This window comes from Nipponia nippon, unplaced genomic scaffold (genome assembly GCF_047370975.1).
Source record: "Nipponia nippon isolate SJK-2023a ecotype South Korea unplaced genomic scaffold, ASM4737097v1 scaffold_12, whole genome shotgun sequence".
Classification (NCBI taxonomy): domain Eukaryota; kingdom Metazoa; phylum Chordata; class Aves; order Pelecaniformes; family Threskiornithidae; genus Nipponia; species Nipponia nippon.
The window spans coordinates 22,339,959-22,355,854 of record NW_028262313.1 but is presented as its reverse complement, the minus strand read 5'-3'; the positions used below and the strand labels follow the sequence as shown (position 1 = coordinate 22,355,854).

The window sequence follows — 15,896 nt, the reverse complement described above, 5'->3', positions numbered from 1 at the left end:
AGCAAAACACACTAAACCAAGTTAATTTACTATCTACCTACTATTCGACCGATACCTGACATTATACTGGAACTGTTAAATGGAAACTGTCTCCCCTAGCAAAGTAAAAATGAAATCTTTAACCCTTTTTCTCACCTCTTACAGGAGGGCACAGAGATCCCGTAGAGATAAACGCTGTACAAAGGCACCGTCAGGTTTGCCTACACATTATTTTATTTACTATTTAAGTACGCCAGCTTAAAAGCTAAGTTCTTAAAAATATTACACCTCCCTTTCCCTCACACTGTGGACACTGTTATGCCAACACAGAGATGTAGTCATTTAGCAATATGGTAATTCTGCTGTGCCTTTCAGTGCTTAAATCATTTAAATAATAACATAATAACAGTGTATCTGGCTTTAAACAATTTCAAACGCCTTTGAACATTTTTTTAACCACACAAAGGACTGTGTGAATCAAAAAGGTATCCTCGCATTTCAAAAATATTCCCAATAATCACAATACCTTCTGTGTACTACAGCGTTCCCATGCAATCCTGAAAATTTACCACCGCTGTTTGTTGTAAGTCACATGAAGGGAACAGCAAAAGGTATAACGAACAGTCAGGCACCTCGCACAGCCTCTCGTCTGGCACTCGGCACCTAACTTTTCCAGTCAATTCCCAGCCTTGCAATAGTTCAGCTTCAGAGGATGGGCAAGTCATCTCACTTATTTTCTGGGTTTATTTCCCTGTTTGCACAACGGGGCCAAGACTCCTCAATCTCCCGCGGATAATTAAAAAATAAAAAGCACCGCTAATGAAATGCTTCAATCAGGAGTTTCAGAGAAGTACCGAACTACTGTTGTGCCGTAAGGAGCACCACCTTTATCAAAGCAACGGCATCTTTGAACAAAAAGTAGCAAGCATTCAATGTACCTGATCCTCGCTATAAAGCTGCTTAGGGTATAGCAGAAACGTATGCCACACACGCAAAGCTTGTGTCTTCCCACACTGTGTAAACTATCACTGCCTTCAAAGGAACTGCAAAGTAAAAACCCCCCACGAAATACACAAACATCCCCAATTCCAGTTCTCATATTTTTTGGTAGAAGATTAATACACAATATCTAAACAGGGAATTACCCACACGTAACAAAAAGCCCCGTGAAGTTTGCTTTCTTCAGTACAGTGAAGTTATTGTACTCATAAAGCCTAAAAGCATTTTAAAAACCCTGATTCCGACACAGAGAATTAGCAACATAGCCCTAAAAACTTTTAGCAACCTATCTAATTAGCTGCTGTACTTCACGCCATACTGGGCATAACAGCTGCCAAGTCTACCCCCTCGCTATTTCCCGCCAGGAAAACATTTTCAAAACTGTATTGATGTTATTTCACATAAAAAGTGTGCATAGCTAGCCTTGTTGTTAAGAAAAGTAAGTTAGTGTTGTCCACAAACGGAAAGGCCTTCTTCTCAGATGAAGTTCTTCTAGAGATAACAGCACAAATGGAAAAACTCTTGCAAGAAAGCTCACCTAGGAAGGATAAAAGCAAAACCCTGCAACAATAACCCACCAGTGAAAACGAAATTTAAAAACCAATCATTAGTCATCACAAATTTCAAAGTCAAGTCACAACTTCAGAAGGAATTAAAACACTTCAGCGTGGACAAAGTCACCTAGCTGCAGCACTTTTCAAACTGCTTCAATTCTTCCTCTCCCTATAAACCCTCGCCTCGCTCCATTTTTGGCAAGCAAAAATAGAAAACGGGATACTGGTACAAACGTTTGTTTCAAAAATAGTTTCTCTAGTATTAAGGGTGATGACTTCCCATCACACTGTTTTACCTTTTGAAATCAGCACTATAACTTTGTAATGAGGACATAACGTTTTAATAGCCAGGACGCGTGGCGAGTAAGCTGTGACGTCGTTGCAGGGCCTGATCAAGCATGAAGATTGGGTACCACTCGCAGCGTGCAGAAGAAACACACGTCTGGATTTCATAAGAACACTAGGAAATAAACACAGTTGGCTCACACATGCAAAATATCTTCTCAGAGAGCGGACGTGTGGCCACAAAGGCAGCTAGACCCAGTAAAAGCACCAAGAGGACAAAGCGTTCCAGCTTTCATCGCTGCTGACCTCATGGAACTCCTTTACAGCAAGGAAACATCATCGATTTTCTGACCTCATCAGAGCACTGCTATTTGGCAGGCCTAAGGTAGCTGGATCACCTTGACTGTAACTTTCCATCCAGCTGCATTGCTTGTTCATTGAGACTACGCTATGAACTTTCTGGTTCCAAATTTTGTGTTGTTTTCACTAACAACAGTTACCCACGTAAAGATTTTCATACGCAGGATAAAATAGCTCTAGCAATCAACCAAAGAGGGAAAACAATCTTCCTTCTAATCTGCTTTGTGTTGCCTGCAAAAAAAAAAAAAAAGTCTCTGACAAAATCGAAGTCGTATTCCAAAGCAGGTTTATCGTATGTGAATAAACCCCATTGCCGAGGTATTGTACGACCAATCTTTCCATTTTCTGACTGGAAGAGCACAAAGGGAGTCCTAAACATACCACTACTCCAAAAACTGCAAAGGAACAGTCTAGAAGACCATCCTCCCCGTATTCACTGTGTTATCGTGTCAGCAGCAGAAAGCTATGACAGCGTTTTCCCGCCCTCTCCTCCCCCAGCAGATCACCACAGACCTCCAAGACACAAACACCACGTTCCCGAGAACGGCTTCCCCGGATCAGCACTTTCTCGGAGACTCCCCCAGCCAGAAGACTCCCAGCTCTGCACAAACACGCTGGCAAAAGGCAACACCGATTTCTTGCTCCAGTTCCACTGTGCATGACCTTTTATTTTGGAGTACAGATCACAAGGTCCCATCCCAACCCCATCCAGACGGAAAGGCAAACCGCTGCAGCTACCGCCTCTTCCAGCTGGGAGGGCAACCCCGGGCAACCCCGTTCTCGCAGCAGAAAAACACACTTGTGGCAGCAAGCTTAAATCTCTATCACTGGAAGGGAAACGATATAAGAAAACTTTTAGCTGCTCGTTCTTGACCTTATTTACCTGTCTCCACAGGCAATTACACGATCACTTCATCTCACTCATGAACACACATTATGACAGCCGTCTATTACTTCAGCCCAACTACTTCAGCAAGTAATTCCAGAAAACCCAATCTGACTCAACTGGCACAGTATGGGAATTCACAATTGCACCAAAATATTGAAGAGGCTGGACATACTTCTTCATCTTGTATTTTAAAACAAGACACGCAAACACACTGCAGCATCTGTGGTTGTCACTGCTTACCAGAAAAAGCACCCATTTTGTACAAATATACACAGAATTTTGTGACTTCCACTTCAGGATTGAGAATGGGGAATCCCCAAACCAAACTCCAGCCTCCTGTACAGCTTAAGTGTAGTCAACTTCTTACTTTAATCTTCATACACGTTTTCCTCTCTTACCAGTAGTTTACGTACCTACACCAAGGAGGACTCTATTCTTCTGGGAACCAATACTTATAAAAATTAATTCCTGGCTATAAGAGACCCATTTCCATACAACACCTTTGCATTTCTTAAAAAACAATTCATAGGAAAACACCAAAACCAACAAATCATTCTGTTCTGTAAGTCACTAAATAGTCACCAGGCAAGCAGCACAAACCTTTGTCATGATGGCACGACAAATGCTGAAGCCCAGTCTGCTAGTATGGTTCCTTAATAACACCGCATATTCCAAAAACACACGGTCCGATTTTCCTCTTACGAAAGAATTGATCCAGGAGCCCTTATAGAAATACAACTATAGAAGCTGAGCGCGTGCAATAAATCTATCATCTAGCCTATTAGCAATCCATCAGCCCAACTGCTAACGATAAAGTAACTGCAGAACTAGCCTAAAAGAATAAATACATAGATATGTACAGAAGTAACCACACTAATATATGGAAATAGTTACCTTTTTTAATGTCCACAGTATGACTCATAAATTAACTGACAAAAGCAGGAAAAGTACTAACGCAATAGTTCTCTATGCGCTAGTTCCAGGCAAATATCCCTTTCTTTTTCATACAGAAGACCCATAATAAACTTTGCTATTCCGTCACACTGCTGCCACAACACCACAGACCTTATGCAAAGCGTGCTATCGATTTCAACCACAAACAGCCCAGGCTTTGCCACTTTCGTGTCTGACAAAGACTAATTTTTAGTCATGAGAGAGAAAGTGCAGAAGCACAAATAGAGTAACAGACATGGCAGAAACAGAAGACTGCCATCATCATCATCCCTGCATCTCCAAAGGGATGACAGAAGAAACATCAGAGGGAGAAACATACGTGAATGGATTCCCTAACAAACCAGGAAAATCCTATACATTTGCACAAGCACTTACAGGGTACATACAGGTTAAGATACCCTAATAAGAAACAAATCGTGACCAACAGGACTTATATTTATGCCTGCAAGAATCAAATTTGTTTGCTATAAAAATAGTTAATGAAGTACAGACCAGACAAGGAAAATACTTTTCAGTTTAAGCAAAACAGAGCAGCTCCTTGATGATATGTAAGCTGAACGCCTACAGATATGAGTTTTATACAAGTTCTTTATCTAACTGTGTGGACAACTGAAACTGAAGTAATACAAATGTTGGTTTGGTGATTATTTCCTTTTTGGAGAGGGATGTTGCAAGCAGTCTGCTTTCTGTCAAAATCGAACTAAAATGAATTCTTGAATCAAAAAAGTTCCCTGGGAGCCAGGCGCTTTGTTCTGGCTAAGATTCCTGAACGAGAAGATTGTCTACAGGCTCCTGTGACCATGCCTATTCAATCTTAGAAGCATATGTACATATTATGTATGTGTATCATCAAAAAATACTCAAGCACGTTGCCCTCCAAACAGGAAGTTGACGTGCAAAGCTTTTCAACGTGGCCACAATGTTTTAACATAGAGTACGTACATTAGGGAAGGTTCAAGCCTGAATAATGCAAAAAGGGTTACTCTGTTGTCAGCAAGAATCCTGGTTTAGACTAATTCATGGTGAAATGTCAAAAAAGCCATTAATGCAACCCCGTAGTAGTGTTTCAGTCAGTAAGAGTAACTTTCAGCTGGAAGATTAATACAAATACAGAGAAGAAAAAAAAACCACCTTATGCGTGTTTCAAAACTCACCCACGTTTGGTGGTTTCCCATAATTTACAGGTAGTTCGGGAGGCCGGCCTCTGTGAAGAGCCGCAAATGCAGATCCTTTCCATAGTGTATGTCTGAAGTCTGTACCGGAAAGATTAACAGTGGGTTAGTGAAACAATCAGCCAAAACGGGTGCAACTGACCTGTTCTTTTTAGAACCAAGAGCATCAAGCGCCACTCCCAGCATCCCAAAATAAGATTTGTCTTTTTAAATAGTTTGTCAGAGATCTAACACTTGAAGAAGATTGCTACTCTGATTTCTAGTTCCTAAGCAATATGACTGTAAATGGTTTCAGCTTATTTTTGCTTCATTTTGGTGAGTAGGGAGTCTAAACTGATGGTAAGCTAATTGATGATAAGCTAAATAAGAGAATGAAAAAGAGTAGGTGCACTTTGTATCGAGGCAGGACTGATCTTTGGTATGTTCTTAGTCCTTTTGCAATCCCAACACATACAGGACCTCTTCTTATGAACTGTACGTTTGAGAATACACATACATGCACACATTTGCTCCCTGAAAGTGGGAGAAGGGAGAATTTTTTTTTTTTCAATAAATCTGTTTCCCTGCAATTGGTGGCAATATGCCCTCCTTTCAGATTCTCCTCTGCACCCCACTCCCCAAAAAACCATTGTTTTTAAAATGAAGACTTTTCTTTAAAGACTCTCCAGCTATCTGCTGCCAACTGGCCTCAGAGAGCCTTCTCTCTAGAACAATAGTGATTTTTCTGAGACTGTTCAGAGTGCCTCAGAAATTAGACCTGGACTTCTTCCATTTCTGGCCATCTGGAAGGAGAGAAATGAGCTTCCACAGTGAACGAGGACTGAAACAGAAGGATGGTGCCACAGATTGGTGGATCTGTGTATCACCATTTAGATCTCTGAATATGAAGCGCACAAGCTGACATGACTCAGAGACTCCCGAGAGCACCTTCTGATTAAAACCCAGACTGTACCACGAAGTATTACAATGATACACATTAAAAACAGCACTCATACTTGCTAAAATAGATCAAAATAGCTAGAAATACTAACGGTAAACGGAAACTTCATACTGATGCACAACGAGGGGGAGCGGAAATCCGTGTATGCCAACTTTGAGAAAGGTACGCTGTTTCATATTAGCGAGCGTGGTTTATACACCAAATGGCAGAGTGCCACAGCACCTTTTTCTGGAGGGGAAAAATCCCCACCATAAATCTAGTAGAAATCTCTTTGCAATAAATTTATCACACGGGCTAGGAAGCACTACATCTTTCAGTAATTCATCTAGCCTCTGTCCTCTAATTCACCTAAGAAACTTCTGTTTCCCTGCACAAAAATGTTTATTTTTCTCTTTACATTTTTGTTGCTGTTTTCTTCTAAGATGCAAACGGAATGTGAAATAAAGAAATGTTTCTCTGCAGGCCTCCCTGCAAACCTGAAATTCTCCACCCAGTTATAACCAAGCATAGGCAAAACAAGACTTGGTCCCAAAACTTTGCATAAGGAAACGTGCTTGCAAACAGCACGTCCCTCCAGGTGATACCCAGTGGATCAGCAGAATGCTACAGTCCTTGTTAGCAGCAGCGTGTGACTTCACAGGATGAGGTAAATTAAGTGCTCAACTGCCACTGAAACAGGAAGGTCCTGCTCTCCCATCCCTCCTCCTCTCCCAGAATGGTGCTCCTGCTGCCTGGGTCACCTCCAGCACTCTGATCCTTCCAGGAGCTAATTTAATTCACTCCAACAGCAATAACAAATTTTGCAACATTTTAGCGCTGTGAATCAGCACATCACAGGACCGAATAAGTTCTGGTTCCTACAGAGAAGAAGTGGCAGGGGCAGGGAGTGAGGAGGGAAGGGAGGAACCACTCTTTTCAACAGCAGATGGCTCTCAGATCTGCTTAGTTATAACACAAAACCATGCTCTCCGGATCATTATCTCAAGCAGAGCAGTTTTTCAAAAGGAATAGGACCAGGGCTCTATTCATGAAAGGAACGGGGGCTTTCGTTCAAATTAACTTTAAGCAAGGACAAGCAGGAATTATCACTGAAGCCTCAGTCTCACCTTCTCCCACCCTCTTAACTGCTGCCCCAAATGCCAGCCTGCCCATCAAGCTGACACATCTGCCTGCACGGCCAGGGAATCAAATAACGGAACAAATGGAACAAATCGGCCCAAAAATAGCCCAGCAAAATACATAGACTGCTGGGTTATTTTAGACACAGGCATGTATACACGTATATGAAAGAAAATGGCTATTTTTCAGATGGATCAAACCTCTAATCCAGTTCATCACATCATTTACACAAACACCAGTCCAACATACTGAGAAGGGAAGGTAGGGGAAGCAAGTAACAACATCAGGCAAGCAACTGTAAGCAAGCAACTGTAAGCAAGAGCGGCTTAAGATGGCATTTTCAACCAAAGAAAGATATATGCAACAGGGCCAGCAATAACTGCACTTTAGCAAGACCGCAACGAGAAAGCAGGAGCTGACAAGCATAGGAGACAAACCAGGGTTCATGCGAACACACACAGATACCACAACGTGAACCAAAACAAAAGGGGTTTTGATCATTAAAATAAAATTCGATCACACATAAATTGAGAATCTTACCTTTTGCTGCCCTTAATAGAGACTGGCGCCCGACGCCTAGCAAAGTCTGCACACCTAGGACGCTCTGTGGGATCTCCTTGTCTAAAAGGGGTCCAAGTCTCTCACAGATCCTAAGAAGATAATCCGGAGGGATGTGTGCATTGACAGCCACCTAAACGTATAAATAATGCAGACGTTTGAGAATTGTTTTATTCTTGCTTCTACTAGTATTTCTTTGTTTCGTTCATATTCAAGTGTTAAAGCTACTGAAATCAAGTCTAAAACCCCTGAAAACCCCTCAGAATTAATTATACCACAGATGTCTTTTAGAGTGACATGGGGTGTTGAAAAAGCCAGACCAGAAATTCCAGGTGGTAGCAGCTACAGTTGTAATTTAGGATACCCCTTAATAACAAACAAAAAGTCCCTGAAACTCCCAGTTCCCAGCGCAGTACTCTGATCAAACGAAGTATTGCCCGGGGACTTTTTTTAAGCCTGTTTTACCCTTCAGTTCATTCTTTTCACATACAGTATTTCTTGCTTAGCTGAAACACCCTTGCCAGACATTCACATTACTGTAAGAAGCACATGTGCTAAAGCCTAAAAACCCTAAATATTGTCCTAAAAGCAATACCCAGTCACCAGTTTTCAGCTACTGGGAATAAGTATCTTTAAGACCCACACGTGTAGGCTCCGCTCCTAATTTGTCATCTCGAGAAAACATTCTTCTTTTTCCCCTTTCGACAGAGACTGTTTTCTATGCAGAGACAATAGTTTTTCCAACAGTCTGCTCAAACAGCAAATAAATTGTGCCTCATTATGCAGAATGCCCTGCACTTGCCTGACTTCTACTATATTTACTAGCTGGCAGCACAAACTCAACATCAGAGCTTATTTAGCTCCTTCAACGCTGGACATAACAGCCACATCCATCTCCTTTTTTAAAAGTCAACAGTAAGAGGTCACTCAGCTCTTAAGTGCCTGTGACTGAAGATGGAAGAAATAGTTGTATTAGAATTACTTACAACTTTTGTATCTCTTGCAATATTATGAAGACAGACATTGTCATAAGCCAGTTTTTTGTTTTACCAAGCCACAAACGAATGCCAAATAATCCTACAGCTGATCTGAAAGGGCCAGAACAGTGCTCATTGTAAAGAAATAATAGCAGGCATGCGCCTGCACACGCCCCTCTCTCCTACATGACCACTTCAAATGCGTCCAGCCACAGGCCAATACCGGTGCCAGGGCTGCGAGCGCTCACCACCCATGCAGCTCCCTCCCGGCAGGGCAGGTTTTTGTGCAGCTGCAGTGAGCCAGAACGATTCCCCAGTCCGGCTGAAATCATGACCAAGCTCCCCTCTGCATCAGCTCCGGTGCTCATCTACTGCGGAGGGAGCCCTTTCAGCTCCCCTGGCTAGGAACGCTCACCCGACGAAAGAAGGAAAAGGTTTTCTGCCAGGTTTAGCAAAGCTGACTGTGATTCAGAGAAGCGTCAGAGCTGGTGGAAAGCAAGGAACAGGAGGACCACTTCTTTCAACGGCAGAGCATCATCAGACAGGCCCAGCTATCCTGCCTACCCAGGTCCCAAGGATGTGCCTAGCTCCTGCCCCGGCACACCGGAGGGAGCGGCACGCATCAGGAAGGAGGAAAAGGTAAGTACTTCGCTCAGACCTGCTGCCAAAACATTATTCACTGAACTATGTCATCAAACAGATTATTACTACATGTCATTGGGAAATCGTTCGCTCCAATTGGGCAACAGCAGTGGTGCTACAGGGCCCAACGCAGTGAGTCATGTGTTGTGTAATGTAATCACCTGCATCACAAGCAGGATCAACACCACCCCACAAATAAGAGTTTAAACAAAAAAAAAAAAAGGCTTTTCTAATGAAGTATACAAATTATCATTTAACTAATGATTAAAGACCAAAGACTCTTCCAATCTGAATGGAAACTCTTACAGAAGAGAGCCAGGCTTCTCCGCACACCCCTTCAGTCACCACATGTTAGAGAGGTGGCTCTGGCCTTCTGATGGCAACAGCAGAATCGCACCTCTGCAGGAAAGACAAACCTGATGGCTGCGTTAACGTGGTCCCATTCCCTGACTTTTCATACTGTCAGCATCAAGGAATGACCCCGTGAACGCTCTCTTGCACTGACCGGTTTCTCCAGACGGTCTAATTTTTTTTTTTTTTTCCCCCAAAAAAAATCATAGAGTTCCAAAATGACATCGGTACCTTCCCAACTGTACAGCCAGTGAAGTTCAGTGTATAAGCATGAATTGTCTTGCATTGTAAATTACATGATAGAACAAAAGTCAAAACGAGATAAAAGGATTATCCGAACTTTTGTATTTGCCTATCGTTCTTACTCATTCCTGAAATATTATAAATGTGCTCATGCTGCAAAATATTTTATTATCCTGCGCTAGCCTCCCTTCAATATGTAAAGGATCTGAAAGGATCTGAAACAAAGGCAATTCTAAAGAGAGAAGCTGCAATAAAATCTGAGTATGAAATTCTTTTTTACATCTCTGATCATTAGTAACATGCTTCTCAGTCAACAATTGCCAATCCTAGCAATTTATCAAGCTTAAGATTAAAAGATTAGAAAGAAAAAGAGTAACCAATCCAGAAGCTGTGGAATTTTACATTTTACTTCTAGGGTAGGAAAAAACCCAAACCATACCATTCTGGAAATAAAAAATTTCACAGAAAGTCCAAACCATTCTCCTAGTGTAATGCAGGAGAACGCTTCCCTTTTCACTCGGGAGCACACTGTGTTCGAAGTTATCACCGCTAGTCTATGCCTAGAGAGAGGTGCTGAATTAAGCCTGGCTGCAAATACCCTACTGTGGAGACAGAGCACAAGTTATTCAACAAGCAGTCCTGATTAACTCGGCACGTCTACTCAGAAACGGAAAGGGACTTTGTTGCTTAAAGATCCGTAGATTAAGCCACGGTTTTATACAGAATAGCAAAGGGAGCGAACATCAGCACATGTGCGGACCGGCCAACATTCAGAGATGAAAGATGGATGCGCCAGACCCACGAAGCATGTGGCAGTTATCTCCACATGCCTGCTGGTAATTTCCCTGGGACATCCAGACGTTAAGCAGCTCAGGATACCAGACATCTGCTTGATCGCTGTCCAGACCAGGAAAGTTGGCAAATCCATCATGGAGCCAGAGTTAAACCGGCACGAGTGAGCTGCTGAAGCATCTAGATTTTAGTGCACGGTTTTATTAGACTGTAAACTTTTCTAAGCGACATTTAATGTGGAGCATATTGCACAGACTAGGCACCTGTCAAAGTGACCACTCACTTTACTAACGCGGCCTACTCACCAGATTTGCCACCTGCGATCAGAACCATGCCATACTAAAGAAGAAAGGCTGTATCACACTTCTTCCCCTGCACATTTTCAGGTTTCTACAAGCCAGAACAGCCCAAATAAGCGGTCCTTAATCTGAATATTATCACTGTTGTTATTACCAAACAGCTACACAGGCAGGCAGCAACAGCAGCAAATTCTCCTGGAGACTTTCCCCCCGCCCCCCCCCCCCCCAAATAACTTCCAGATAAAATGCTTAAACTGCAGCCTGGAGCAAAACAAGCAACTCTATTTGCAGGTTCCCAAAAGAACTTGAAACAAAAATCCTGCCTTTCACCTCTGTGCGAGATAGCTGTAAATGGATTTTAAGTATCTTTCCAAAACATGAAGCTGCAAACGTACGGCTGAAAAAAGCCAAAGTCTCCCAAATCAGATTTCCATTAAAAGAAGGAAGGAAAAAAGGCAAAGCTTAGCATCAGTTATAGCCACATCACTTAGCATATGCTAGTCCAAACCCCATGTGGCAAAATTAAACAACGGCGAGGATATTATCACCTCCTCAAATATATTAGAAAATATTTTTAGAATACTAGAAAATTAGAAAAAAATAGAGACGAGTAATACAGGCCAAAAACATGCTTAACGGGACCTTTTAAAAGAGCATGTTAAAATAATGCAGAAGAGTTGGAAAGGTGCTAAGCGAGAGCAAGTTCTACACCCTGGGACAAATTATAGAGAGAGAAATGTTCTGTTGCCTTAAGATGTGAAAGACCCTATAAATGTTAAAAGGTGAGAGCACAAGAACGCCACAGTACCACGAAAGAGTTCTCTGACACAGTAACCACACAGGTCTTCCGGATCTAAAAACTTTCAAGAATTGGATAAAGCGAATCTGTCCTTTCAAAAAAATCTACGTAAACAGCCATGGGTGAATGTAACAGTGTCATGACTGCCTAACCCCATATGCAAATAAGTTGCTCCAGTGATAAGCAGCCTCAAGTAAGGAACTATTAGCAAAGTCACGTCAGGGCTAGGAGAAAGTCATACCCCTAAACCTGTTTATGCTTCTGTTGTTGGAAGCATTACCACGTAATCTCAAAGGCTACTGAGCACGGGCTCCTCACTGGACAGCTAAGACGACAGGCAAGAAGCTTGCTGAACCCTGAAACAAGACAAACAAAATCCACTGGTATGACTGCCGACAATTTCTCCTCCAAGGAAGGTTTCAATAAACAGGAAATAAACAAACAAAAAAAAGACTCTTTGTGATTACTGCTTATAATAAGAAGTCTGTCTTCCCAGGGATCGGAACCAGACAGCTCTGAAACACCCCTTTCGGGAAGCCCAGCGAAACATTGCTTCAAAGCACGGACTAAATTTGACGCAGGAGCTGCATAATGGAAGCAACGCAGGCAGCAACGCAGACCTTCGGAGGCTCCTTCGCGCCAGTCCCTGTGGGCAGGCAGGCAGGCTGTTGTGCAGCAGCAGCAGATTTCTAACCTCTAGGCAGTCCTGCGACACTTCTCTCGTTTGCCATAATGACAATCAATTAAGAATCAATTGACAACTGTATCAAAAAGCGGCAGAGGAGACCAAGAGGACCAAGGCAGCTGAGCAAGCAGGAAATTACTCAAGACCTCAAATATGGAATCTCAGCAAAAGGAAGCTCCGATACTGGACTTGCACAAGATGTCAACAGCACGCAAATGCACACGAATTTAAAAAGCCATTATCCACTCGGTTTCCCCAGAGAGCACGGGCTGGAACTACCATACTACCAGGTGACGTTTTCCTGAGGTGACAAAACCCTAACATCTCTCCGCTGCTAATGCCGGGATTGGCAATATCTATAAATAACAGCACCTCAGACTCGTAGCTTGTTTTAAATCAATGCAGATGGGCAAGGCAGAAACTCAAAGCCAAATCCCATAAGCTGTTCCATACCAGCACAGCCGCTCACGGATGCAACTTCTCCACTGTCCAACAACAGCTGATTTTCTGTTTTTCCTGAAATTACACATACCTTCGGCACAAAGACCAGAACGGCCTGAGCCAGAAGAGACAGCCCATCAAAAAGTTCTTGAAAACCAGACCAGAGCCAGTCATCTTTATCAGGAATAAATAAAGATAATTTCGAACAGCAGTCCGCTGGAGGCTGTTCTGATAATCTGAGTCGGTTCAGCTCGATTCGTCTGTACAACAGCTGACTCCACACTGACCTGCTACGGTTAATTTAAAATAGGAGTACCAATGGCGTGCAAGTTTGCCATTCAGGCCTTCATCAGGAGAGCGAGGACCCTCCCCTTTACAAACACGTTCCATGTCTCAAGACCACCAGCAGTCAATAACAAAGTACAAACCGCTTCGGAGTACACCTGGACGATTACCTAGACAGCCAGCCACATGTTGCACACAAAAAGTACTCCAAAGTGGAAATAAGCAGAAAAGACAAAGGGAACACAAATGCACGTAAGCTAGTATTCTCTGCGTGGTTTTGCTCGCTAGGTACGATTCTTATGAGCGTGTCTTAAGTTACTCTTCTGCCTTGCGGTACCTGACATTTAAAGGAAAAGACCAAGTTCAAACAAAAAAGAAAAAGAAATCTCAACAGAGAGTTTTCAGATCTTGACTAAAAGCTCGAGTGAAGTGGGAGTAAACATTCCCTAGATAAAAGCCACCTAGTAGGCGATCTGGTTGTTACATCTTTATCGTTTCCAAAAGCCCTATGAGCAACAACATGCTCAATGGCAAGTATATCAGCATATTTTCTGAAAAATACCAACGCTAATCTGAACAGTCAAACTGAGAATGGAAAACAAAGTTGAAACGTCAGCAATTAGAACAAGAAATACTTTGTCAGATTTGCCAAGGCAGAATATTGGGCAAACAAACAAAGAAAAAAATCAGACTTCTCTGGGTTTGTAAACTCTCGTTGGGTTGGATCATCTCAGGCCTGCACTAGGCAGTGATCGTACCCGAATTTGGTGTTCTGTCTGTAAGCGTTCAAAAAGGAGAAACGGGCAGAAAAAACTTTATCTCCAATTGCTAGCATCTATAATTTATTTTTGGTTCATTATGTGACTGAGATAATTAAAAGGAAGGTCGGAGTTATTTGGGTTCTTCACAACCCTGGCTTTGTTCTAAACATGACGTTCAGACAACTAGCCAGCACTGAAGTCGAGTAGTTCGGGTTAATATACAATCATATGCAACCCAAGGTCCAAATTCCAAATACATCGGACCCTAAGCAATGAGAGGAAAAAAGGCCGTTCTTCAACATCCTCAACAGTGAAAGCTTCAGTCGGAGCATTAATAGAGACAAGCTCAGTTCGTCCTACCTAGCACCAACCTGTCTGGCTGTAATGATTCATTTATAGCCCTGTTCCTTACTCTAAATCACGATAAGCAGTTAAATAATACTAGATAAAAAAGGCAATCTAAAAGGATTGATTACTGTTGATTAGTTTAAGACAGAGGAAAAAAAAACTTATACTCAATTTTGATCATTTTATACAGCGAGAAGCAATTTCCCCTTGATTCCACGCCTCACTTTACAATGGTTTGTCTCCTGTCTCTGAAATTTTAAAGAAAAGTACATGGTTTCAACAATGCCACCTAATACACACACACACAAAAAAAAAGGTTTTAAGGCTTTTCTATTCGTGCCCCATAGAATGAAAGGAAAAAACGTATGTGTTAATGTAACCCATTAAGCAAAACCAGTATGTCTGAAATCAGACTTCATACTGCCACTGTTAATATTCCTCTCGAGTACCGGGTGCAGTCACAAGCTGAAACAGCCGATAGTGAGATTTCAGGTTCTCTAGGAAGACCATACAGCATTAAAATTTACTGAATGCAGTACTTACTCCGTGCCTGTTCACTCAATATACGGTCCCGGAATTATCCACAAGAGGTATGATGAAGCATAACATTCATCTTAAATTCGTAATAGACTTTGGAAAGGGAAAGCCAGCAGGTACAAATGCCTCATCTCGACGCAAGGAGCTCTCCCACCTCCATCGGAGCTTCTACAATATGGCTAAAGTGGAAAACTAACTCTTGAGCAAGCTACAAAGCAGTTTGAGCAACAGTCGTGTCAAAATCCCACATCACCATTGCACTGTGCGAGACGGGAAAGGCAAAGACGTACTTTCAATTCCTTCCAGGTGAGCGGACGGCGATAACCACACGTATGCAGTATATCAATATTATAAAAGCTGTTAATGACTTTACAGCATTCCAACTGCAAAGTGCTAGATCAGCACCACACGTTATTACCCAGAGCTCCTAGGAATGACAACAAGGCCGTTTGCACCCTTCGGAAACAAATCGAAATGACTTTTCGGTTTTGCCGCGTCTGACGGCGGTGGAGGGAGAACGGCCATCCCCACGCACCCGGCCCCTCGGCGGCGCAGAGGGAAGCCGACCTTTCTCAATGACAGATATTCATATGGTTTATATCTAGCAAAAGTAGCCACTCTGTATATTTCATAGGCATTTAATAGTTTCAACGGCGCATCTCCTAAAAATCCCTGGTTTTACACCAAAGCAGGCCGCGCCGCGGAGCAGGCTTTCAGCGCAGGCTGCCGCCGCAGGCCAGGCATCCCTGAAGCAGCCCAGCCGCTCTGCCCGGCGACGGGCCCGGCGGCACGTCGACATGTCACCCCCCCGCTCCCCGGCCCGGCCGGCCCCGGCCGCCGCGCTGCCCCCGGGCCCCCGCCGCCCCCCGGGGCCGGGCGATGACAGGAACCCGCTGCCGGCGGCCTCCTCCAGCCCACGGCTGCCCG

The 15,896-nt window shown here is 43.0% G+C and overlaps 1 protein-coding gene across 3 annotated transcripts in view; it reads right to left on the bottom strand.

Annotated features, from left to right (window-relative positions):
* Positions 1–15,896, bottom strand: part of BRWD3 (bromodomain and WD repeat domain containing 3) — a 64,031-nt gene that overhangs the window by 46,435 nt on the left and 1,700 nt on the right. For all 3 annotated transcript variants that reach the window (XM_087749166.1, XM_087749165.1, XM_087749167.1), the window contains 2 exons: positions 7,792–7,942; positions 5,175–5,273 (listed from right to left, as the gene is read on the bottom strand). In XM_087749166.1, the coding sequence (XP_087605292.1) occupies positions 5,175–5,273; positions 7,792–7,942 (250 nt within the window). The remainder of the gene's footprint in view (positions 1–5,174; positions 5,274–7,791; positions 7,943–15,896) is intronic.